The sequence below is a fragment of the Ceratotherium simum genome, chromosome 6 (assembly GCF_057802395.1).
Source record: "Ceratotherium simum simum isolate JZ-2026a chromosome 6, ASM5780239v1, whole genome shotgun sequence".
NCBI lineage: Eukaryota > Metazoa > Chordata > Mammalia > Perissodactyla > Rhinocerotidae > Ceratotherium > Ceratotherium simum.
In genome coordinates this window covers 52,708,448-52,735,313 of record NC_141905.1, presented here as the reverse complement: position 1 = coordinate 52,735,313, position 26,866 = coordinate 52,708,448, and the positions used below count along the sequence as shown (strand labels likewise).

General features: G+C 37.5%; 1 protein-coding gene across 1 annotated transcript in view; it reads right to left on the bottom strand.

The window, feature by feature from the left end:
* Positions 1–26,866, bottom strand: part of HECTD2 (HECT domain E3 ubiquitin protein ligase 2) — a 78,327-nt gene that overhangs the window by 50,734 nt on the left and 727 nt on the right. Inside the window, exon 2 of the mRNA XM_004427821.3 lies at positions 12,362–12,491. Within this exon, the coding sequence (XP_004427878.1) occupies positions 12,362–12,491 (130 nt within the window). The remainder of the gene's footprint in view (positions 1–12,361; positions 12,492–26,866) is intronic.

The window sequence follows — 26,866 nt, the reverse complement described above, 5'->3', positions numbered from 1 at the left end:
TATAATAGAAAAATTGAAAAAGCATAGAAATATAGCATGCATATGTATGTCATCTAAACACTTGATTTTAATTACAACTTACTGTCCTACAACAGGGTTTAAGAAAAAGTTCTAAAATAACAATCAAAAGACCTGGCTTCTCTTTCCGGATCTACATTTTACATTCATGTGATGTGGTAGTTTTAAAATATGTCCATAAATTCTTTGATACTCCTCCTATCAAAAGATGGAGCCTAGGGGCCAACCTGGTGGCACAGCAGTTGAGTTTGCAAACTCCGCTTCGGCGGCCCGGAGTTCATGGGTTCGGATCCCGGGTGCAGACCTACGCACCACTCATCAAGCCATGCTGTGGTGGCATCCCACATAGAAAATAGAGGAAGATGGGCAGAGATGTTAGCTCAGGGCTAATCTTCCTCAGCAAAAAGAGGAAGACAGGCAATGGATGTTAGCTCAGAGTTAATCTTCCTCACCAAAAAAAAAAGAAGATGGAGGCTAATTCTTCTCCTTTTGCATATGGGCCAGCCTTAGTGACTCACTGCTAATGAAAAAATGTGGCAGAAGAAATGCTGTATGAATAGGTTACAAAAGGCAATAAAATTTCTACTTGGCTCTCTCTTCTGGGATGCGCACTCTTGGAATCCAGTCTCCAGGCTCTGAGGAAGCCAAGCAGCCAATGAAAAGGCCAAGTGTAGGTGTTATAGCTAGAACCCATCTAAAGTCCAAGCCTATAGCCGGCGTCGGTCGCCAGCATGTGAGTGAGTAAGGCTTCAGGGGATTCCAGCTCCTGGCCTCTGCCCCACCTCAGCTAAAGCTCAGGAGAACAAAGATGAGCCTCCCCACTGATTCCCACCCAAATCACACATATGTGAAAAAAAAAAAAATTCAGTTAGTTTTAAACCACTAAGTTTTGGGGTGGTTTATTATTATGCACAATAGATATAGGAACATGTAATCTGGAACATACAATCTCTCAGAATATATTCCTCAGCCGTTAAACAAAGAAACAAATGGCGGTTTTTCAGGTTAGGATGGCAGATTGGGGACAGATATTTAATTCCTCATAAAATTCTACTAAAACTATGGTAGAAGGTTCTGTTATTGTTTTAAAGACATAAATCTGCAATGACAAAGACAACAAGAAAAAGGCCATAGCCTCAAAAGTAAAAAGAAGCCAGAAAGCAGAGGGACCTGAGAAAGCTGAATACCAAGACTCTACAAGGGAAAGATGAAGAGCAACCTGATTTACACTGCAGAGTCCTTAAACGGCACAGAATAGGGAACTGGGTGTGTGTGGGGAGGAAGAGGCGATAAAATCAGAGCTATGGTGAAAATTGTTTGAAGAAAAAGTTAGGTCCCTAGATCCCCTCCTTGCCTCTGAGTGACTATCTCTCCCCCATACCTACCCCAGCAGAAGTCTGAAAATTTATATTATTTGGAGAGGGTAGAACAGAGGGGCATTAGACTGGGGAAACGCTAGATACAGGTGAGATTATGAGAACTAAACCAAGAAATAGGGGCAGTAAATAATTAACTGCTGGATATTAAATGATCAGTGCAAAGACTACCATCCCTCTTCCCTCAGCAAACAAAACATTGCAGCCAGACCCTTACCACCCCCCCTCTCCAAGACAGGAGATTGGAAGACACTTCTCTGGGGAATCTGAGCAAGTACAAATAGCTGATACTGATATCAAGGTTCCCCCATCAGTAGTCCGCTCATATCACCTTACAATGAAGCTCATGGTCAACAAATCTTATTCATGCCTCACCTTCCAATCATCTGTTTGGTCTCCCACTGTTAACCATTAGCAGAAAACCAAGAATTACCAAACTTCTGACAAAAGGCTTCCATATGGAAGATTGAGACCAAAACAAATAGACAAAAGCAACTTGGAAGAATCAGAAATCATGCAGGGAGAAAAAAAAAAAAAATTAAAAAGCTATCACTAATTTACTCAGAGGGATAAAAGACAGTACAACCACAAAATAAGAGGGTGCTATAAAAAAAGAAATATTCAAAGGGGAAAAAAGAATTCTTGTTAATTAAAAGCATATTAGCAGAAATAAAATACTCAGAAGAGTTTTGGGGAAATTCTCTAAAATATAGAGCAAAAGGATAAAGAGATGGAAAATGGCAGTGAAAAAAATAAGAAAATTAGGAGGTCAGAAGGTCTGGCTTTTGAATAATAGGGGATCCAGAAAAAAAGAATAGAAAAAGTAGATTGGAGGAAATAATCAACAAAAAAATTCTAGATTTCTTGGAATTCAAGGACATGAGCTGCTAGATGGAAAGGGCCTACCAAGATGCAGCACAAGAGATGAAAACAGATCCACACCAAGGCACAGTACTGTGCAATCTCAACATCCCTACCCCCAAGACAAAGAGATGGCTCTACAGGCTTCCCGAGAGGCAGACAGAAGTAGACAGATGGAGAGAGAGCTTATACAAAGGGCCAGGATCACAGTGGCCTAATGAGAGTTTATTCTGCACAGACCAGAACACAGCGGCCTACGAGTTAGGAAGTTTGATGTCTGTCATCACCAAGATCCTGACCACCTTCGTGCTCTTCTTCTTTAACTGAAGATGGAACGAACAGGTGAGCCTAGCCCAGAGTGTTATCTGCACTTCGGCTGGTCTTGTCCCTGCTCTCCATTTCTTGTTCTGCTGTCTGAATCAGCTGAGGACATTCAGTTCACCTCACTGCTTTCACCTAAGGCACTCCTGACAGCTGGAGGGGCCATACTTCTGCCAGACATCTAATACACAGTCCAAATCACAGCTCTGTCAGATATCCCAAGAGTTGTCCTTTGTTCCCCAGGACTCACTCATACCCTCACCCACTGACTTCCCCAGAAGGGACTCTTATAAATTCTTGGAGATGCTGGAGCCAGATTTGATTCAGAGACCGTTCGGATTAACATCTCCGGCGAATCTTCACCTAGTAGTGGCAATAGTGTCCCTTCCTTACACATCCAGGTTTGTGCCTGCTATTCAGTTTTTCAAAACTAAGCAGTATATTGTTTACGGAAATAAACAGAGGTAACAAAACTATTTAAAAAAAAAAATCAACGGAATAGTAGTTACCTCTGGACAGAAAGGCAGGGCAATGAGATTGGGGTGGGTTCACTGGGGCTTTTAAGGGGCTGGTAATGTTTTTCTTAATTTGAGTGCTAAGTTCATGAGTCTTCATTTTATTATTATTAAAACCATAGACAAATGTTGATTACATTCTTCTATATGCATGACATGTTTCAAATTTTAAAAAATTTGTGCAGTCAGTTACTCATGAGGTAAGAGTAATAGAGACTCCTGCCCCATCACAATCCCTTCCTCTATAACTTGGCTGCTAGGATATCTATGATTAGTCACATTTACTGAATTTCATAAGGCATGGAACTGAATGCTTTTAATTCTTTTTAAATTTATCCTTACAACCTTATGAGGTAGCTTCTTTATTATTCCGTTTTACAGATGAGAAAACAAGCACAGAGAGGTTAAATAACTTTTCTAGGATCATATAGCTGCTAAGTTACAGAGCCAGGATTCAAACTCAGCCTAGTAAGTTACAAAACCCATGTTATTTTCACTATTGAACAATGCCATACCTTCTACGATGTATAAAAACAAGTAGTGAAACTCAACCTTACATTTACACGGAAGTAGAAGCTAGTAAACTACGAAATGTCAAACAAAACAAAACAAAACTCAATAAGGATCAAGCAAAATCAGTATGTTGGAAAATCATAAAACTTAGGTGTAGAAGATATTTTACAACTCCTAATGCCCCATTTCCTCATTCTATAAATGAGTAAATGGAGGCTCATGAGGATTCAGTTTAATGTCTACGGTCACAATGACAGTTACTGGTAGTGGTAAACTCAAAGACACAGTTCTTATTTAGTATTATAATTTACAACTTGTGAGTACTGGGCAGGTACTAAATGAGCTACAATTTCAAGGATCCCTCTCAGTTCAGTACTTTAGTACTGCTTTTGACGACTTCATAGTGGCAGGCAGCTGAAACAGGGAGAGACCAGAGTGGATTAGCCATAACAGGTGGTGTTTACACCATTGTCTATAGGATGACTTTTCTGAACACTGGCAAAAAAATAAAATTGAAGGCGGGAGAGAAAGGAAGAAAGAGGGGGAAAAAACTCTGACTCACAGGATTTTTGCCATCAGAGCCAAATAAAGTGATACATTCACTGGTTTTTGGAGATATACTTGCTACTAAGTTCAATGATGTGTGTGTTTGTAAAACTGCAATAAAAGCATGGGTGAAATGTTCTTTTACGGGTCTGGTTATAAAAATATTCAAAAGTCCTTTTTGTAGAAGGTTAGTTCTAATGGAATAGATGCCTTATATTGGACATATCTTAGAGAATTTATGATAGCTTTAGAATGGGTATGATACCAACAGGGCAAACTGGCCAGAAACACAGAAAAAGTACCTCTCATTTATTTCCTCATTCAGTAAATTATTTACTGAGTAAAGACTCCATGTACCACGGACACTGGGATCCTGGAGGTACACAGCTGAACTCAAAACTCAAGGACATTTACTCTTGGACCCAACAATCCCACTCCTAGGAATATCCTATAAATAAACCCGCATATAAACATAATGACATATGTACAGTCATTCATTGTGGCATTGTTTACAATAGCAAAAGAATGAACACTACTACCAGTAACTCATTTCTTTTAATAGGGTCTTATTAAATAAATTATAGTACATCCAATACAATGGAATATACCTGTAAAAAAGAACAAGGAATCTCTCTATGTACAGATATAGAAAGATATCCAGGATATATTAACCAAAAAAAACAAGGTGCTGAACAATGTGTATGTAGTTACCTTTTCTTTCTTTATTTCTTAAAGGTGCAAAATAAGAATGTATATTTAAATCTGCTTTCATGTGCATAAAGAAACACAGGAAGGAATACAAAAGGCAGCAGGGAAGAACGTGAAAGTGAGACATCTGAAACACACTTATGTTCACAGTTTTGATTTTTGAAATATAAAACCTATTCAAAAAATTAACTTTAACGTAAAAAAAGAAAAAGGATAGCCCTTTCCCTTTCCAAAATAAAAACTTATGGAGCTTACAGACTAGTAAAGAGACAGAGAAGTGAACACACAGATGCAGCAAGCTACTCTCAAGTTCTTGCTAGATACACCTCTCCTAGTAATAGTTAAGGAAAGCTCACTCTAACCAAGGCGAGCATCTTGGAGATTTAGTCCAAAATCAGTTCATTCACCACAAACCTGGAGATGGGGTCATTTGAGGCCTTGGAGATACTTCTAGGGTAGGAATGCTAGAGCAGCTTTTCTCTCCCCAGATAGCCAGTCCTGTGTTGGGTTTCTTCTAACAGCTTGTTTCCCTAACTGCCTCTCCAGTTGCTCTTGGAGAAACTGAAAACTCTGTGGCACTTGACTTGGGAACAGATCACAGGACCCCACCACACACAGATCCAATCACTGTTTGAGCGGAAGACCAGTCTGTTCTTCCCTTGGCTAGTTCAGAGTGGCCAAGATCATGGGATGCATTTCTGCAAGTGTGTAAAAACGACACAGCTGATTATGTCATGTCAGGGCTCTTTTAGAGTAAACTCATGAAATGGACTGAGGTCAGAAGGGAACAGTCCCCGGAGGTAAAAGTCAGAATTCATGTCTATTCTTTTCTGAATTACCAAGAGTTCAAAGATATTTTAAAAGGCTTGGGGAGGAAGTGCTTCATTTCTTTTAAAGATGTTCTGTGCTGTTTAAAGATGTTGTAAATAATTCTGAAGGGGGCATAATCACTTTAGAAAAGAAGATACAAAAGAGTGAGAAAGTAGTGCTAACTCCCCCCGACCATTACTTATCATTTCTGTTGTTTCTCTCAAGATGTATCATCCTAGCAGCTGTTATAGTAGGTAAAACTCCTACACTTCTCTGATCTTTAAAAGGACAGCCAACTCGACAGGCATACCTAGTCATGTGACCTCCAGGGAGGAAAGGCATCCCTCAGCTGTTAGGTAAGCCCACGCTGGGCGTTTGCAGCTTCTCTAATACCACTTGAAGATCAGACGAGGAGATAAGCTGTTAGAGAATAAACAGCATAGGTCCTGCGACCAGAGAAGAGGGAGGAAAACTGTAATCACTGCCAAGAATGATGCGTCTTTGAGGAAACAACCTTACTGGCAAGTAAGAGAGGCTTCTCAAAAGATCAAGGAAATATAAACATGCTTACATTTGGAAGACTCAGTCTAACTTCCTATTCAATAAAAGAATTCTTTCTGCAGCAGCCCTCACCTATGAACTCCATGTCACACCTGAATTCAGGTGGCATCCAGAGAGAACAGCTAGAAGAAGTCAGCCCCAGGAGTTCTAGTAAGATAAAGGAAGTATGCTAAGAGGTGTATTCCTCTAGAACAGTGCTGCACTCCCAGTTCAGGGTGGGGCTGACCAGGCTCCACAAGACTGGCACAGATGAGAGGGAAGCAGACAAGTGGTGGGAGCTCAAGTAGACAGACCATATCCACCCAAGGAGGAGGCAGGTAGGTTGTGGGCATACAGGTTGGCCAGCTGGGTTCAGAGATTAAGATATCAGTATAGCCACAATGGAATAGATAGGAATCAGAGTGTAGAATCAAAGGCTGAGGAATTTGAACAAATAGTCCAAACAAAGAAGGTTATGGCTATCCATCATTTCTTTTTGACTCCCTAACATTCTCCACAGCAGACATTTCCATTTTCTTAAGGTTCCTAACCTTCTGTTGTGGGCTGAATGGTGTCCGGCAAAGAGATATGTTGAAGTCTTAAACCCCAGGACCTGTGAAAGTAGCCTTATTTGGCAACAGAGTCTTTGCAGATGTGATCAAATTAAGATGAGGTCATACTGGATTAGGGTGGGCCCTAATCCAATGACTGGGAACCTTATAAAAAGAGAGAAATTTGGACACAGAAAGACATACAAGGGAGAATGCCATGTGAAGTCAGAGGCAGAGACTGGAGGGAGGCATCTATAAGCCAAGGGACACCAAGGCTTGTCGGCAACCACCAGAAGCCAGGAGAGAGGGATGGAACAGATTCTCCCTCAGAACCTTCAAAAGGAACCAACCCTGCCAATAAACGGATTTCAAACTTCTAGCCTCCAGAACCATAAGAGAATAAATTTCTGTTGTTTGAAGCCAAGTTTTTAGTACTTTGTTACGTCAGCCCTAGGAAACTCCTACACCCTCCAAAGAGACTAGTGAATTCAAGGTGAAAAGAAGTGTTTCCTACTTCCACTTCCTCCTCCAGCTTCCCCTCTTCCCTCTGTTCCATCATCTGAGTAGGAAGTGTCCTTCTCTCCTTGCTGGAGCCCACATCTCAATCCCTCTGCTGTATTGTTCCTTGATCCCATCCTCATACCACTTCTCTCTTCTATCTGTTCATTTTATTATTCTGTGCTCCTACTGCACCTTTAGTCTCTCCCTCTGTACTAGATCCTTTCCCGTGACAACACTACTCTGCAAGATCCCACCATTCTCTTCTTTCAGTTCAAGCTGCTCTGAGGGAGTCTACACTTGCCCCTACCCTCCTCACCATTCATCTACCCCTCAACTTTTCACAATTTGAATTCTCCTCATACCATCCTACGGAAACTGTTCTCTTAAAAGTCACTAATAAACACATTAACAAAGCCCTGGCTTTGTCTCAGTGCTTACTCATCTTGTCCACTCTTAGCAATGACACTGTTGATCAAACCTTCTTTTTATTTTTTTAAAGGAACTTTTTATTTTGGCAGGGAACGATTCGCCCTGAGCTAACAACTGTTGGCCAATCTTCCTCTTTTTCTTTCCTCTCCAAAACCCCAGTACATGGTTGTATATCCTAGTTGTAAGTCATTCTAGTTCACGTGAGCCGCCACCTCAGCATGGCAACTGACAGACAGGTGGTGTGGTTCTGCAACCAGGAAGCGAACCCAGGCTGCCGAAGTGGTGAGCGCCAAACTTTAACTACTAGGCCATCAGGGCTGGCTTTCAAATCCTCTTTAAATTTTCTTTGCCCTTGATTTCCAGGTCATCGCACAATCTGGTTCTCTTATCTCCCTCAGAGCTCACTTCCTTTTCTCTCACCAACTCTCCTTCTTTTAATGAAGGCATTATTCCAAACTACTTTAGGCTCTCTTTTCCTTTTTCTGTCTCCGCTATTCATTAGCTATGTAAATTCATGCAGAGAAAGTCACTTAAAACTCTCTGTGGCCTAAGTTTCCTTACCCTTAAGGAAAATAATTCCCACCTCAGGCTGCTGTAAGGACTAAATGAGTTCATATACATAAAGTGCTTAGAATTGTACCTGGCACATAGCAAGCACTATATGAAGTTGCTGTTGTGGCTGCTGTTATTACTGCTCTGGTACATCCACTCTCACAGCTATTTCCCCTGACCCGAGTTTTCTCACTTTATTCTATGCAATAAACACTTGCTAAGAACCCCTAATGGACAAGGCAACTGACCTAGGCCCTACAGGGATTACAAAGGTATTTATTCTCTCATGGAACGTACAGTCTAGGAGATTATAGTATACAAATGATACTATATAAGATTGAGAGACTAATAAGAGTCAACAACAAAAAAATCTAAATAGCAAGTCAAAGAAGGGAAGAATTACATCTGGTTGGGGAGAATAAGCAAAGGTTAGTAGAGAGGTAGCTTTGAAGACTAGATAGGAACTGACAGGTGGAGAAGGGGAGAGAGTGCCTTTCAGGCAGAGAGAACAAACTGGAAAAAACTCTGAGGTAAGATGTGAGGCATCTGGAAGAATGGTTGAAATGTAAGTTATATGTAGGAGAAAAGTGGGAGATAAATTTGAAAAGCTGCTGTCATATTATGAACATCCTTGAGTGTCAAGGTAAAAGTTTTTTATTTAATTTTGGAAGCATTAGGGAATATAGGGATGATGTAATTAGAGCTGTGTGATTAATGTGATATGATTAATCAGGCAAGAGAAACAAGTCAATCAAGAGTTTCCTCTATCTGTCAGAACAAGAGTTTTGTTATCAGAAAACGTGGGATTGAATTTTGGTTCTGTCATTTAGCAGTGTGACCTTGGCCAAGTCACTTACCGTATCTGAGCCTCAGTTTCCTTACTTATAAAATGGGTGTGATAAACAGAATTTTAAGATGGTCTCCATCTTAAAATGGTGTTCCATCATGATTAAATTACATGGCAAAAGGGATTATGCAGATATAACTAAGGTTACTAATTGGCTGACCCTAAAATAGGGAGTTTATCGAGATAGGCAAACCTAATCACATGAGTCCTTTAGAAGCAGAGAGTTTTCTTCCACTGGTTTCAGAAGACAAAGTCAAAGAGACTGGAAGCACAAAGGGGATTCAATGCAAGGATCCTGCTGCCAGCCTTGACACAGTAAGCTGTGATACTGCTGGTGAATGGGCCCATGGCAAACTGTGAGTGGTCTCTAGGAACTGAGAGCAATCCTGACAGCCAGCAGGGAGATGGGACCACAGCCTTAAAACTGCAAACAATGAATTCTGCCAACAACCTGAAGGAGCTTGGAGGAGGATTCTTCCCCAGAGTCCAGCCCAGCCAATACTTTATGAGACCCTGAGTGGAAAACCAAGCCATATCCACCAAGACCTCTGACCTAAAGAGCTATGAGCTAATAAGTGGGTGTTGTTTTTAAGCCATTAGGTTTGTGGTAATTTGTTATGTGGAAATAGAAAACTAATAAAATGGGGATTCTAATATCTTTTATTTTACGTGATTGTTGAGGCTCAAATAAAACGTATATGAAAGTTTTCTCCAAATTATAAACATTACACAAATAAAAGTTATAATCTCGTTAATATGTCTAAAATGGAAATCATCTCTCTCAAATCCTCTTCCCCATCACATAGACTCATTTTTGTTAATTCTTTATTTCTATAAAGGTATTAATTATAGGTTTGTTGTGTTTTGTTGTGTTGTGGGTTGGGGGATTGTGAAATATGAGCACTGGTACTTCCTTGGGGTAAAACTGAGGTGATGGAATATGTGTGCGTGTGTGTTTGTGTGTGTAAATAAAGGAAGAAAGAAGTTATCAAAGGCAAAGGCTGATAAATGAGGTAATGTAAATCTAACCTGCAAGAATGTAGAACAGGTCTAGCACTAGCTTGGAGTGCCAAAGGAAAATCTGTGCAAGAATAATTTACGCCAATACAGCTTATGGACACAAGCAATATACCAGAAACTATGTCCTTTATCATTTCTATGTTTGTTCTGTTTTGTTACAGGGCAAGAGGCAATTAAAATTATGCAAGTAATATATGTTTCCTGTGATAAAACAATATAGAGTTGTATAAAGAAATAGAGCATATCAATAATATACACCCAATCCTACTTTCCTGAGGAAACCATTAACAGATTGGTGGACATCCTTCCATACCTCTTTATATGCTTTAAAGAAGTATAAAAGGTTTCCCTACACTTAAAAAACTTCATTAATTAGTAGATAATAACAACAATAAACAAACACATAGGGACAGAGATTGGATTGGTGGTTACCAGAGGGGAAGAGGGGAGGGAGGAGGGTGAAAGGGATAATTCGGTACATGTATGTGGTGATGGGTTGTAATTAGTATTTTGGTGGTGAACATGATGTAATCTATGCAAAAATAGAAGTATAATGATGTACACCTGAAATTTTTACAATGTTATAAACCAATGTTACTGCAATAAACAAAATAAATAAATAAATAAATAAATTATACAATAAAAAAAAAACTTGGAGTCATATTCTACCTATTATTGTGTAACTTTTATTTTTCATTTTACAATGTATTGTGGGCATTTCTTTTAGTCACTTTATATACATATCACATTTTTCTTAATAGAAGCAAAGTATTTACAATGTGGATTATTATAATTTAGTTAACCAATTCATTTAGATTGCTTCAAATACTACTATTATAAATAATGTACATTCTTTCCATATATCTTTGTACTTATGTTACATTATTTCCTTAAAATAAATTCCTAGAAATGGAATCACTGGGTCAGTGAGAATATGAACACTTAAAAATTTGAGTGTAAGTCAATAATTTGCCCTCTAGAAAGGCTGTATCAATTTCCAAGCCCTCTACTCATAAAAATGTCAATTTTCACACTCCCTACACACCACCACAGATATAAATCCTTCTATTCTCTGCAACTGAGTAGGGGAATGCTAACTCCTTATTTTAATTTGTACTTCTTTAAATACTAAGGAGATTGAGCATCCTTTCACATGTGTATTAATGGATCATATTTCCTTTTTTGATTGGTCTGTTCATATCCTTTGCCTTCTTTTCTACTGGAATAGTCATTTTAATGATTTATTAATGATCTTTATGATTCAAGGATATGCTTTTCACTGACTGTGATGTTTGAACTTAACTTTATGACTTTTAAAAATTCCTATATAAGTTTTAAATTTTCTTATGTATTCAAACTTATCAATTTTATGTTCTATGGCTATTGGCATTGCTGTCATTCCAAGAAAATTATAAAAACACTTTCTTGCATTTTATTCTAATACTGTTGTAGTTTTAAAAAAATCTAAAGTTACTATTTTCAACAGGTTAGCCAAGTGGCCTAATTCCATTTTTTGAATAATTTGATATCGTTATGTACAGTATTTTTTACCGATCTATCTCCATCTATTTAGCTATCTCTGTGGCAGTGCTATCATTAGTATAGCTTTATAACACATGGTCCTATGGAGGAATGGTCTCCCTCATTTTGTCTTGCATCCTCTCAGACATTTATTCATATAGATCAAATAGAGCATCATTTTCTTAAGTTTCCCTAAAAAAATTGTTGAAAAATTTATTAAATGTAGAGAGTAAACTGGGTGTATCCAACATCTCTATGATACGTATGTTAAGTTTTTCCATTCCAACCATCTTTTAGTCTTTTGATAAAGTTTTATAGTTTTCTTCATATAGGTTTTGCTCATTTTCTTTTAGGTTTACTTCTAAGTGTTTCACACATTTTCCATCAAGTCTTCTAATTGATTACTGCTAAAATAAAGGAAATCTATTGAATTTTTGTATACTTAGATCATGCCTGCCTCCCTAACCAAACTTTCTTATTACTTATGAGCTTTGTATTTCATTCTCTTACTCTAGGTAACAATTACCTAAAAATAATGATTTTGCTCTTTTCTGTAAATATTTACACAGCTTAGTTTTCTTATCATATTAATTAACAACACCTATGAGAACAATCCTTAATAATTAAAATCTACTTTTTAAATAGTTTGATAATACACTTTCAACTAACCTATACAGATTATGTGTACTTTTAATAATATAATTACATTATTTTATTGATTGATTGATTTACCGTTCTTGATGTTAGGGAAAACAAGATGTGTAGGTGAACTTCTGTTCTCAGCGGATTCTTTCTTCTGGCTAACAGTTGAAATAAAACTGCTGAAAGTGGAAATTTGGCCTTTGGATCCTCTGTCCAAACCCTAAAAACAGAAAAGTTAACATTGCAGCATCAGTCCTACTAGCAATATTTAAATTATTTTATTGCAGAAATCATAAACAGTTATAATAGAGATTTTACTTTGATGATAGATATTTGATAGATAAAACATGTATGTAACATTGACCTACCTTTTCTAGGACCAAATTCTTTTAAGTATAAAATGAAAACAGTCATATCATCCAACTACTTACAAATTGATAAAGTTTGGAAATGGGAATAATAATAGTACCTTCCTCAAAGAGTTACTGTGAGGTTTAATTGAGATAATGCGTATAAAATAATTAGCACAGCTCCTTGTACATAGTACACGCTTCATTAATGTTAACTGCTATTTTAACTTTGTATTTAGAGAACACTCTTTTTGTGACCTCCACAAATATTATCGTCAATAGTTAACATGCATGTGATACTTCATAGGTTGATTCGTTGAAGGGGTTCTTGTCTTATGATGCAACTTTAAAAGTCAGGTAAAAAGAAAAACCCTTTAGAAATCATTTCTTTCTAAGCACTGTGATTGTACTTCAGGTACCAGGATTAAAAAAAAATAGTGCTAAGCACTGAGGGATCCTTAGGCACAGATAAAAGAGCAAATCTTCCTATAGCTAGAATCTATCCATTTACACAGTTTCCACAAAATAATAACTATAAAATTCAATAATTTATTATTGAATAATAATATTATTAAAAATAATATACATTAATATATAATTAATATGTATTTTATAATTATAAATAAAATCATATTACCTCTGCAATATTCAGCTATAGAGCTACCTCAGGGCTTATTCTCAGCTCTCAGCTCTTTCCAGCTTACACCATGTTCTAGCTTCCAGATGCTTAATAGAATATAGTAGTTAACTTCTTCCTTAACAGCCACTTCTTTACTCTAAAGGTAATTTCTTTGCTTCCACAGTAGAGTTTCTTTTTCATCTCCTCCGTCCTCATTCACCAGACTTATTTCCATTTACCTTTTAGAATCAGCTCATATACTATGTAGCGAAAACATTTACACTCACCAAATATTCACTTTCCCACATTCCCCACTCTTACAGATGGGTGGAGCCATCGGATTAATTCTAACAGGCCACAAGTAGAAACGATGCCTGTCACTTGTGGACCAGAAAGTACTAACGCATTCAAGGCTGGTGGGCAAATCCCCAACTCCTCTCTCTTCCTCCACTGTGACAATTATGGAGGCTACAAGTTGAAATGTTAGAGAATCCAATGGCTTGGGTCCCCGAGTTACTTTGGGTCCCCGAGTTACTATGTGGAGCAGAGCCACTGCTGACCAACATTAGATTATACCACTAACAACAAATAAACCTTTACAGTTTTCAAACACTGAAACTTGGGGCTAATTTGTAAATGCAGCATAATCTATTCTATCATAACTACTCTGCAAAGCTTTCTCTGGTGGTCACCATTTCCAAAAAAATCAAATTCTTATTTATGACTGTAATTTACTTAAATTATTCCACTGAAACTATAATTTTTCTCATCCTGGTCCTTCTTGCTGGAGCAGAAATTCCTTATTCATCACAAAGCTTGACATAAGTGAATCTTGTACATCCATCTTGCACTTTAAATTTATTATCTTTTCCTTTTTTTAAAGATTCAGATACTATACACACAGAATTAAAAAGTTTCTGGAATTAAAGGACTTTTAGAAATTAGTTATTTAACTCCTTTATTTCAGAGATGAGGAAACTGGAATTGTCTGAGACTCACCTAAAGTCATTCAGGTAACAAGCAACAGAGATGTGATGGACACTAAATGAAAACTTGAGGAATACTTCCATGAGGAAAGTACGTATATGCAATTTTTTGCATGTGAAATCTTGGCTGCTCATAGAATTTGTTGTTTTTGTTTGCTTTATTTGTTTTTGCTTGCTTCTTGGATAGATTTAGGCTCAGTGACATCTGAGTTAATATTTCTAGCTTAGGATTAGCCCACATGATCCAGTCTATAAAAGTTAAACATATCACCTAACTGAAATAAAGTATTCTTCTAATAGATTTTAGTTATGAATCTGAAGTTTCAGAATCACACACAATATCATCCAGGGTCTTGTACAGAACCTACAGCACAATGGGTGCTCAACAAATGATTATTCCTGTGCTAACAACACACTAAGACAAGTCATATATTGAGTACTCGCTATATGCCTAGTACTATGTTAGGTGCTTTAATACAAGATTCCTATGAGATATGTATTTACACCTCATTTTGCAAATGAGGAATCTGAAGTACCATGCCCAAGTTCACAGAGCTGGTTAAGTGGGAATTCAAACTCTCATCTGAATGACCTGAAGTCTGTACTCATAAACCACCATATCTCAGAATCTCTGGCTATGGCAGCTATCACACATTAAGGGTTTATCATGCGACAGTGGGTGTGTTACACATACATATCAGCCTGTTTTCACAACAGTCCTTTGTGGCTGATATTGTCTTCTCTACTTGTATAGACATATGCTGAAGGATATTTAGTAGCTTTAGGAGCAACTCACCTAATCAGAAGAAATTAAAAACTAAGTGTACCTTAGCCTTAGGGAAACCTTTGATGTGCTTGCAATGTAGGAAAGACTCAATATTTCACTTTCTTTTCCTCCTCCTTCCTCCACCCCTTCTTAATAAAAGGAGGTCCCAAAGCACATTGCTTAGTTCACTTGTGGAATTTCCAAATAATAAAAAATAACAAGTAACTGATTCAATCCACTTGCTATTTAACAACTATCAGTTCTAATCTCTAGTAGATTTATAATGCAGATTCCCAAGAAGAACAGAGAAAATTGGAGAAAGAGATAAAGAAGACAGTGATACAAGATACTTTTCTATAAAACAGTCTTAGTAGATTATATAATTTGCATAATCTTGGTAAATTAAAGCAAGATGCTCAAGTGTACAGAACCAGTACGTTGATTACGAAAATAAAACCAAAATAAACTATGCATTTGAAAAAGTAAATCATTCCTTGCTATAAAGATTAGGATACTTAAATAAGAATTTTATTAACTACTGGGGCCAAGTTTGCTTATTTGTATGTTTTGTTCTATCAAAATATCTTAAATAATAGTGGGAACAAATGCCAAATTTGATGCATTATATATTTCATTTATAGATGGTAATTAATAAAAGTAACCAATTGGTAAAAACAGGTCAATGAATGGCCCCTCAGTAACACGGCTTTGTTAACTCAGTTGTAACTATCTACAATAACTTAATATATCAGGGGCATTTTCTTGTTGATAACTGTCATGGATGTTATCTAAGACTGAGCAACAACAGGATTTAGGGAGCAATGTAGTTGGAATACAGAATCAGAAAGGGAGAATGGCCCAGTGAGACGAGACTGGAAAGGTAGGCAGGGACCACATCATGAAGCCTTCAGGCTATGGAATACAGATTCTATCCTGGAAGGTATAGGCAGTGACATGATCATATCTGTATCTTAGAAAAATCACTCTGTCACCAGTGTAGGGAATAGACTGAAGCGGAGTAGTACTAGAAGCTAAACCAGGCCTATTGGAAGAAACAGAGTCCAAACTGAGACAGAGGTAACAGAGAAGGAAGAGGCACGGCAGGCTGGGCCAAAGCAATGGCAAAATGGTAACAGCTATTTCAGGTCCAAGCGTGAAGCATGACAAGGATCCGAGAACACATCCATAAATTACAAAATAAATGAAATGAACAACAAAAATGCTTTATTTCAAATTTCAGGAGAACAGACATACTTTGACACCTCATCATAAAGAGAGCATATGGTTTAAGAATATGTAAAAACTTGAAGAAAATTCTAGACTGGGTTATGTAAACATATATTTGTGAATGGCTAGAAAAGGAACCAATGCTCACCAGGCAAAGGCATGTTTATCACGCCAAAATAATGGATTTCTTCTAATTAATAGTGTTATCATTATGCTGCTATGTAGTAATCATTATGCAAAACTAATACAAGGACAGAACTGCGGGAGATATCGTCATGTATGATATGAGCTGACAAAGAAGATTAAGGATGGCCAAAGTGATAAGAAATACAAGAGAAGGTGATGTATTAAAAACTAAGGGAGGATAAAGTTTCAAGAAAAAAAGTGGTCAACAATGTTAAATGATGAATAGTGGTTAGGTCTAAAATGTGCCTACTAGAATGAGCAACAATGAAATCTTGGGGACTATGGTAATAACAGATTCAAGGGAGTGGTGATGGCAGAAACTATATGAAATGGATTCGCGAATGAATGAGAAGTTAGGAAATAAAAGCAATGAGCAAGGATTGCTCTGTCCAGAAGCTTTGCAGAAGAGGAGAAAGGCCAGTGGCTGGAAGGGGATAAAGGTCTGAGGGAAGATACATTGAGCATGTTATTATGGCTGCCAAATTCAATGTTTGTTTCTATTTAAACTGCCCCACTCATGGTCCCCACAGCATTACTGCTATTCTTTGTGCAGGAATGGGCATGGACTGGAGCAGAGACAGGCACTCAACCAAAAGGCAGCCGTCTGTAGGCTGGGTGGCCATACGTAGGTGGCCTGGCATAAAGAGCATTGATGCTTCCGAGTATAACAATCAGATGAGGTCCCTCCAGATTTTAGATGGAGGAATATGGAAAAGAGTGACCAGTCAAGAGCGAGAGAACAGCAGAGGCACAGAAAGCAGCCAGTCTCTGTTCCTGTTTGCTTTCCGGTTTTAATCTATGTGTATCATTCCAATAAATCTCTTTTTTCAAAAAGGAGGCATATATGATCTGATTTTCTGTTCCTTGTAATCAAAAAGAGAAATGAAAAAAAAAATCCATGGTCAAATAAGTCTCTTGCTTGTAAGATGACTGTGCTCTTGATACTTGACACTTGAAATGACAGGAAATTAATCATGGACAATTTCATAGGTTGACAGGGCACTACAGATAAATAAAAGCAAACCCTCAAAACAGTAGTTGTCCCATACTGACTTGCACAAGAGAAATCTTACACACAACCTAATACTTCCATGAGAAAAACACAGGGCAGCATGTTGTGCAATGGTAAACTGATTAACTAAAAATTATAGACTTAAATCAAGAAGCAACTGGGTATTAATATGACACCAAACTTCAGACTAAATTAAAGATTAGAGCACATTCCTTTACAAGCCTTCTAAGAATTGGATCTACCACAGTTATTACATCTGGTTTCCTGAGGAGTTTATGAAGTGTTATCTATGAGTCCTCCAGAAGGAGCACACTCAAGATAAAGTCTTGGCATGTGGCCAGCCTACAAACAGTGGGCTGGATGTGTTGAAGAACAGATAGTAGCAGGATGACCAACCAGCTGTTATAGATTGAAGGTAAGTACAAATAGGGAACACAGGGGGGAAAAACACTAAGAATTCATTGAGGAAAAAAACCCAAAATACTTAAATTTGGCATAATAAATATTGGACTTGCCTCTCCAGGCAGAAGCTGAGAGTTTAATAAACAGCAGAAAAGTTCTATGTAGTAATAACATAACTAACTAATCAAAGGTCATATTTCACAAATTCCTAACATGGACCTCAATGGTCTTTTTGACTACATAATCACACATATTATATGTAAGATTATAATTTAAATAATTTCAAAAAACTGAAATAGACAAATACTTAGAGTACCTGTTCTGCTCCTGTTAACAAATAATTAGTCAACCTTATTTTAAATTTTATTTTAATACATGAGTTCCTACTTTCAACCTTTACTGAAGAACAGACTACATCTGAGTTAAATTTATGATTTCTTTCATATTTTTCTATCAGATGCCAATAAGAAGGATATTCATGGTTTTCCATGATAGCTTTTGTATTGAATAATAAGTTCCATTATGTTCAAAATTCTGGTAAAATTTACTTTGCTCATCCTTTATCCTCCAAAAGCTGCCTTAAAAGATAAAACATTTTTGTTCACATTCTAAACCAATCTTTGAGAAAAGAATAATTGCTGGCTCTGTTCCATCACAAAATACTTTTTAAAGCCTTAATATCTCACTCTGAATTAAAATATTTTAAATTGAATTTCAGTGTCTACAAAATTCATTATTCATAACATTTTTAAACTACTAGCTTTGCAAACAAGCTGGAAATGCTTGCATTTTAAACTATATCAAGTGAAAATTAATGTTACATTCTAGCTATCTATTTAGATAGGTCAGACTGGCAGAAATTTTATTTACTGAAGAGACAATGTACTACAGACACTTAGGTAGATGGACCCTACATAGAGCTCTTTGGCTTGGTTGGCTCTGGATGCAAAGTTGTCACAGGGGATCCAGTCACCAGAATATGATAAATTATGTTCAATATCTTCTCTTTGAGAAGAGATGTACATACTGTATTTTAGAAAATGCTCCATAAATAATGATTGAGCATTCTAAAATGTCCAATAACACTTGGTTATTCAGAAAATTCACTTATGTAGAATACCTGTCACCAATAATGCCAAATAAAAAGCATTAATGGTAATAGTACAGAAGAAATTCAACATACATTAGGGTAGTGGTTCTCAAACTTTCTGGTCTCAGGACCCCTTTATACTCTTAAAAATTATTATATGTATGTACCAATTCCTTTTAAAATAACAACAAACCCTTTTCTTATTAACATAAATAACATTTTATGTAAAATAATTATATTTTCCCAAACAAAAAAAATTTAGTGAGAAGAGTGGCATTGTTTTACATTTTGCAAATCTTTTTAAATATCTGGTTTAAGAGAAGACAGCTGAATTCTTATATCTGCTTCTGCATTCGTTACAATATCATGTGTCATGTAGCCTCTAGAAAACTAGACTACATTCATGAGAGAATAACCATGAACAAAACAAGACAAATAAGATCTCATTATCATTATAAAAGTAGTTTCGACCTCATGGACCTCTAAAAGGATGTGGAGGACCACACTTTAAGGACTGCTAAAATAGAGATAAACAGTAATTAGAACTAAGAACAAATTTAAGAAATCTTGGCAGACCAAGAAGCTATCATCTAAATCTACACTAATATAGCCATTCACCACATGTGGCTATTGAACACTTGAAATGTGCTAGTCCAAACTGAGATATCTAGTAAGTGTAAAATACACAATTTTCAAAGGCTTAGCATGAAAAAGAGGTAAATTATCTCATTAAGTATCTATATTGATTAAATGTTGAAATGGTAAGTTTCTGGACATGCTGGGTTAAATAAAATATATTAAAATTAATTTTACCTTTTTTTATTCTTTTTAATGTGGTTATTTTAAATTACATAGGTGGTTCACATTATATTTTTAGGGACAGAGCTGATCTAGATAGAGGAAACACACTTTCTTGAACTAGATCCAACCCAACATACAATCTTAGGAAAAGGGATAGAATGATTATTCTGATTCATAATTTCCCCCCTTCATTTTGGAAGAAGAGATTTTGCTGGAAAGGCAGCAAATTTAAATATGGTATAAAATACTCTATAGACAAGAATAAAAGATGTCTGAATGAACAAAACCTGAGTTTCTTGCTTTGTTAATTTCTGATATGTACATAGGGACAATGGTAATCTGTACACTTTTGGAAATTTATGTTTCAGATCCAAAAATGAATATTTTGGCAATAAATTAAGTGCCCCTAATATAAAACACATCTCCTTCAGTCTCAACGATGCATAGAAAAACTCCTTTAATAAAAGAGAGAGTAGGGGCCAGCCCGGTGACGCAGGCAGTTAAGTGGCACGCTCCGCTGCGGCAGCCCAGGGTTCGCCGGTTCGGATCCCAGGCGCACACCGATGCACCGCTGTCAAGCCACGCTGTGGCAGCGTCCCATATAAAGTGGAGGAAGATGGGCACAGATGTCAGCCCAGGGCCAGTCTTCCTCAGCAAAAAGGAGGATTGGCAGATGTTAGCTCAGGGCTGATCTTCCTCATAAAAAAAAAAAAAGAGAGAGTGGCTTCCTGAGATACTAAGCAAAGGTTGTGGTGTCAAAAGACTGGTGAATAAATGTACATTTATGTTTTTTTTTTGGTTTTTTTTTTTGTGAGGAGGATCAGCCCTGAGCTAACATCTGCCAATCCTCCTTTTTGCTGAGGAAGACTGGCCCTGGGCTGACATCTGTGCCCATCTTCCTCCACTTTATATGGGATGCTGCCACAGCATGGCTTGCCAAGTGGTGGGTCAGTGCACGCCCGGGATCCCAACCGGCGAACCCCGCGCCGCCGCAGCAGAGCGCGTGCACCCAACCGCTTGCGCCACCGGGAGGGCCCCATACATTCATATGTTTTAAGTTAAAAAGAAAACAAAAACATTTAAGATACTCTGCTATACCAACTTTTTAAATACACTAACCTAAACTATCAGTTAGGGCCACATCAGATGAGAAGCCTCAACTGTCTTTAGAGTCCACAAAGGAGACTATTTCAGGCCCTGTTACCAGGTAAAGATATTTTGTTTTTCTTTTTTGTATGTTTTTTCACAGTTCCCTATAAGGATGCTGGGTTATCAAATCACAAGTGCTATGTGTGCTCTACATCCTTCCATTAAAATGTGAAAAATTAGCTACTTTCAGGGTGTGAATTTCCCTCCCAAATCAAATAGCACTGGCCCAAGTGGAATTGTTTTCTTTAAGCAATATAAAGCACATCTTTTAAAGGAGACTAGGAAATAAGGAAGTGGATTCTGAAAGAAAATTCTGTCACCAAAATAGTCACAATGCAGTTGATACTGATCTTATAGATAACTGAAAATTAACCCTACTTAACATAAAAGAAATGTTAGTCCTGAAGGTCAGAAATTTGTGTTCACTTATCATCAGGAAGGCAAGGTGGCATAGGATATTTATTCACTTTTTTTTACAACATAGGAAAAGAAGAAATTGCATCAATAGATTATCCTTATATAGTAAAATATTACTTTTTTAAAATGTGTGATTTGGTGCAGTTACAATTCGTCAACGAATTTCTTGTTCTTTAATAAAAACATCTGGATCAAAACTAAGTTAATTTTCAATGACTAACTTCAGACTGACTTTTCAATTTGGCTGAATCAGTACAATTTCAATAATTTCTATTTTTAAAAGGCTTGTTCACTTATTACATTCATTCTCCACCAAAATATTTTTTGATTGCTTACTAAAATGTCACCCAATTACAAATATCAACTTAGGAACAACTAGTTATTCACATAAGGCTCAACAGTCTAACATTTTTGCAATGCAAAGGGATCCTTCATCCATAGTGTCAACTGTAATACTAAAAAACAATAGGAGAAAAAGTAGGGAAATCCAAGCTTCCCAGAGCTTTCTCAGCTCCACTCTCTTCCTCACTCATCTTCTGCTGATCTTTCTCTACTCTCTCCTCAACTCTGACTAAAAATATACAAGTTAATTTCTAAACACTATGCCAAAATAAGCTGCTACTCTGGCAACACTACCTGTATCCCTTTTTGAAGCTTTACCCCGTATTTCTCTTCTTCAAAAAGAAATTCATATGAACCCAGGCATACACCAGCCCTGAAGAGTTCAAAGAGTGCGTGACATCCCTTAACTCAGAGCGTGTGGGGCGGGGATGGGTAGGGGAGGAGAAGGGCGATGGGTTGATGAAGGCAATATCTACAGGGTCTGAGGCTTGATAAAGAAAGTTGTGAAGGAAAGCATCCAAGCCACAGGACAAGAGTAGAAAGGGCTGGCTGGCTTACAAACAGCTTTCCAGCTGTAGATGTCGGTTTGCTAATAATAATATCATCATCTAACACTTATTAAGTGCTTACTTTGTCAAGGCTCTTTTCTAAATGCTTTATGTGCGTTAATTAATTTATCAGACAGGTCTTCCTATCTACCCTATGAGGTAGGTTCTACTATTATTTTCCCCATTTCATAGAAAGGGAGTTACAAATAGCAAAGCAGTATTGTATTTAACACTTTTGGAATTTCCCTGGGTCACAACTTATAATGACCACTTTTCTCCAATTGTTAAATCTAGTCAAATTATTTGTGTCCTACCATCCTGAATTAATTATGAACAGGAGAATAACCAGGCAACTACCTTATGGCTTTGCAGTTAAAAAAAAAAAAGTTGACAGACTTTACAACCCACTCAAAATTAGAGACACCCTGGATATGTATTTATATAGCTATAGTCCTCCCTTTTTAGTGTCTTAAGACTCTCAGATTATTTTTCTTTATGAGATTGCTTTATTTTACGTAGAATTTAATGATACACTCAAACCATATTAAAAGTGAAACTATCAGATGTCCTGGAACACAGCTTTCTCTCCCACAATAGTTCTATCTCTGGTAACAAAATTTTGAACAAATTTGTCACCGGACCACATCCTCTTAAAATAAGAAATATTGTTATCAGTGTAGGTTCTTTGAACCACGTGGCTCCTATCACAGAGTATACGGAACAGGAGAAAGAGCATCAGTATTTTAGTCAGAAACATCTCAATTTTAAACCAAGCTCTGCCCCTTACTAGCCATTTTACCCTTTGGCAAGGTACACGTAACCTCTGGCTCTCAGATTCCTTTCTGTGAAATGGGAACAATATCTTCCTCACAATCACAGCAGTTGTGTTATTGTTTTTGGTTGCACTGACTGACTAAAGAAAAGATACATGGAAAACGCTTAGCAGAGAGTAGGTACTCAAATAGCGACTATTATTTACATTACTTATATGTATTACACATATACATATATGATGTATTTTTGTAATATCTGTGGTTTATTAAATTGCTTAAAACATCTTCGCCACCATAGCCTTCATTCTTTCCCATCTCACCTTTTATTTAGAACATAATGGACATAAGGCATAAGATTTTCCGTGTATAAGACTGTTCCAAACACCTAGATGGGCAGCATTTATGTAAATTCACAGAGACATATGTTTATTTGGAACGCTGTTGGCTGGAGTGCCTTTTTATGTAAATATTTTTCTCTGAGAGAACTCATCTGGAAACTTCAGAATCCTTTTTCTTTATGAATCTTCCTTGTCTTTCATTCCTGTTGTCTACTTAAGTTCCACATGATATGGCCTCTTCCATCCCTTACACCTCACCGCATGGCCACCACCCTAGTGGATGCGCCATCATCTCAGGTATGAACTATAAAGTTCCCTCCTTCACCCTCCGCCTCCTCCCTCCTCCAGTCTAATTACCTCTAATCACTACCACTGACTTCATTATGTTGTTCCTCTATTTAAGAAACTCCAATGGCTTCCCACTAACCACAGAAGAAAATGTCCAAGCCTCTCTGCCTAGTGATGTGGTGCCAGGCCCCAGGCAATCTTACCTCCCACAAGTTCCCAGCAGGTTTCCATTGGGCTCACCCTATTACTAATTCTCCCCTTTAAGCCTGTTCATGTTCTTTTCCCCACTAGATTACTTTTCTGCTTTCTTTTGCCCACCCAAATCCTATCATCCTTCAATGGCCAGCCAGCTTAAATAATTACCTTTACTTCAAGGCCTTTCTTCACAGTTCCACACACATTGATTTCCTTTCTCTGATCTCCTATAGTGCAAACCGTTTCTATGGCTCATTTCGGCTTTTACATAATGCTTTGTTTTGTTATGTTTTCATTTGTTAGCTCTGCCTACAGTGAGGCAGGAACCTTTTTATTTTTTTTACCCTTGTCTTTGTGCTTTCTGTAGTATCTAGTGCAAAGCTACACATAATAGATATTCGATAATTGGTAGGTATATTTTAGCCCAGCGGCTCCAACGAGCCCACTTATACACACTTGACACAATGCATACAAACTTCTCATTCTTGTTAGTACTGACTTCCTATCAATTCCTCTCCACACACCTTACACTTTCCCTCAAACTCTTCCCCTCACCTTCCACCTACTGGACAAGTATCCTGGCCTTCACTATGGGCAAACTTCCCTTTAAAACCCTAAACTGATTTCCTCAACTTCCCTGACTGAAGTAAAATCTAGCTTTTTCTCAAACCCACTTCATTCCTTGCTACCCTATCCCGTGGAGAACCTCCCTTTTCCTGTTCGCCTGATTTAAATGTTAAGTAGACAGTCAAACTCATCCTGGCTTGCCACTGTTATTTCCTGCCCCTCCTTGACCATTTTCTCCTTCCCCACCCACCAATTTTTTCTAACTTCTGTGTTACATCAGCAACTAATTTACAATATTCTCCTCCACTCCAATCCGTCAACCTCAGTAAATTCAATATTCACACCATCAGCTCTTCATACCCAGACACTACTTCAAATTCTTTATTCTCCTCAGCTCTGTGGACTTGCATCACCTCTCCAGAGCGGCACCCTTAGTCCCACCCCTGCACCCTTCTTTCAACTTCAGGGATATAGTCCCAAGTCTTCAAGTTTAATTAAGGTCATCATAATCTGGCCTTCTACTTATTTTAGGGAGCTGTCACTCTAAATTATTTCCACACTCTCATAAAAATGTGATACACTGCTTTTTGGAAAAAGCTGGTAGTACCGTAGGGCTACATTGACTCATAAACTCAATCTACATAGACAGAGCTGTTAACCTGGGAGAAAAAGGAAGAATCACTAAAAAGGTTCAAAGAAAAAAGTTACCGATGGCAATCAGGTTACTAGGCAAACCTCCAGAAGCTCTATTTAATCTGCGAGGAGGCTGAAAACAACGGAACAGGCCACAAGCTGTCTTTCCCTGCCTCCCACACCAAGGCCTTCCCCACCCACTGGTGAACTCAGTCACCATCCCAGCTCTCCTGGCTTTCTTGCCCCCTGGAGGACCAAGCACATATTTTCTTGACTTAAGCTTTTCACTGCTGTAGCTGAAAATTCCAGCTCTGGAAATCTCTCTTCAACAAACACACACACATATCACCGACAAGTTCCTCATCTTCCCCTTGCTCCTGTAACTCCTGCTGCAAAATCTGAGAAAAAGTCCTTTTCCCTCCTGTCCTGACTCAAAACAGTGCTAATGACAAAGTTCTGTCAATTCAAAGAGCCATAAATTCTGAATGTCATTAAAAAAAAAAAAACTGTCAAAAAAAAATGCCACCAACCCTAAAAGACCTTGTAGGGCACCAGAAATTGCCTTCAGAATCTTTTTTTCTATTCATCCTCATCCTCTTCTAACTTAAGCTATGTCTTTTCAAGGTTTAATTCAAGATTTTAAAAAACTTCTTGAACTCCATTCTTCTGTTTGACTAGTAGTACAAGTGCCTAATCCTTAATTCACAATTCCAAAATCCTATAAGCTCTTAAAATTGAAAGGCTTTTGTAATTCATTTGGTGACAAAACATGTACCTGACAATCCAACCTGATCTGAACTGACATGAAGCTACTTATGGTTTCAGTTGACCTAATTTAGCAGGAACACACACACATTTCACTGCAGAGCTATAGACATGCTTGATTACAGCCAGGACCCCACTATGGGTATTATATATATGTACCAAATTACCTTTCTAAAATCTGAAAAACTCTGAATTCCAAAGCCCCACAGGTTTCAGATAACAGTCTGTAGACATGTGTCCACACTGTAACAATTTCTACAAGTTTTTATTCCAAACCTTCGATTTTTCAGTTACACTGAGATAAATATGTTTTGGGGAGGGTGTTCACATGAGGACCTAACCCCATCCATATAACTGTTTCTATAAGCATATGCATACATTGATCTAAACACTGACTTAGAAATGAGCTGTTGAAACATTACCTATTTGCAAGTTAAGAACTTCCTAGACAAGCTCTAAAAGCCTGGGGTACTAACAGTAGGAGCTGAGTCTGCAAGCAGTTGGGTGACAAATTCCTTCAAAGCATTTCCCAAAATAATCGTTAACTTCAACTCCAATTCACCAATCAATTGTAGCCAAATTTTAAAAATGTCTGTCATTTTATTACTGTCCACACTTTGCCGCAATGATTTAACCTAAAAAGCTTGTTCTAACAATTTCCAGTTATCACAGTACTTAGACATTTTTTAAAAACCTACCGAATCAAAACATTATTCCTAACACTAATACTTTAAAGAAGAGTGAGCTATTTTAGTAAGTTCTTAGTCATTTAAGAGGGAGGTTTTAAGTAATGAATTGCAAGCAGGTATAAAGAAAATGTATCATGTTCCCTAAACTTTTACTATTTTGTCACGCACAGCTGCATGACAAGTCATGGTCTTTAAATGCACCAAAGCAAACTTTCAAAAAGTATTTAAATACTATGTCAAATAAAAATCTCAAAAATCAGAATTTTTCTTTTTTTTGGTGCGCCAAAGTGACCACAGTCATAACCACCAGTAAAAATAAGGGGGGGGGGAGGGCTGTCCCATTACATCATCTGGCAACATGTAGTTCGAAGTCGGAGAGCGCTCTCCAAAGAATCCTTAAGAAAATCCAGCTGGGAAACCATTCCTGTCAAGCTTAGATAACTTGAGTTTAA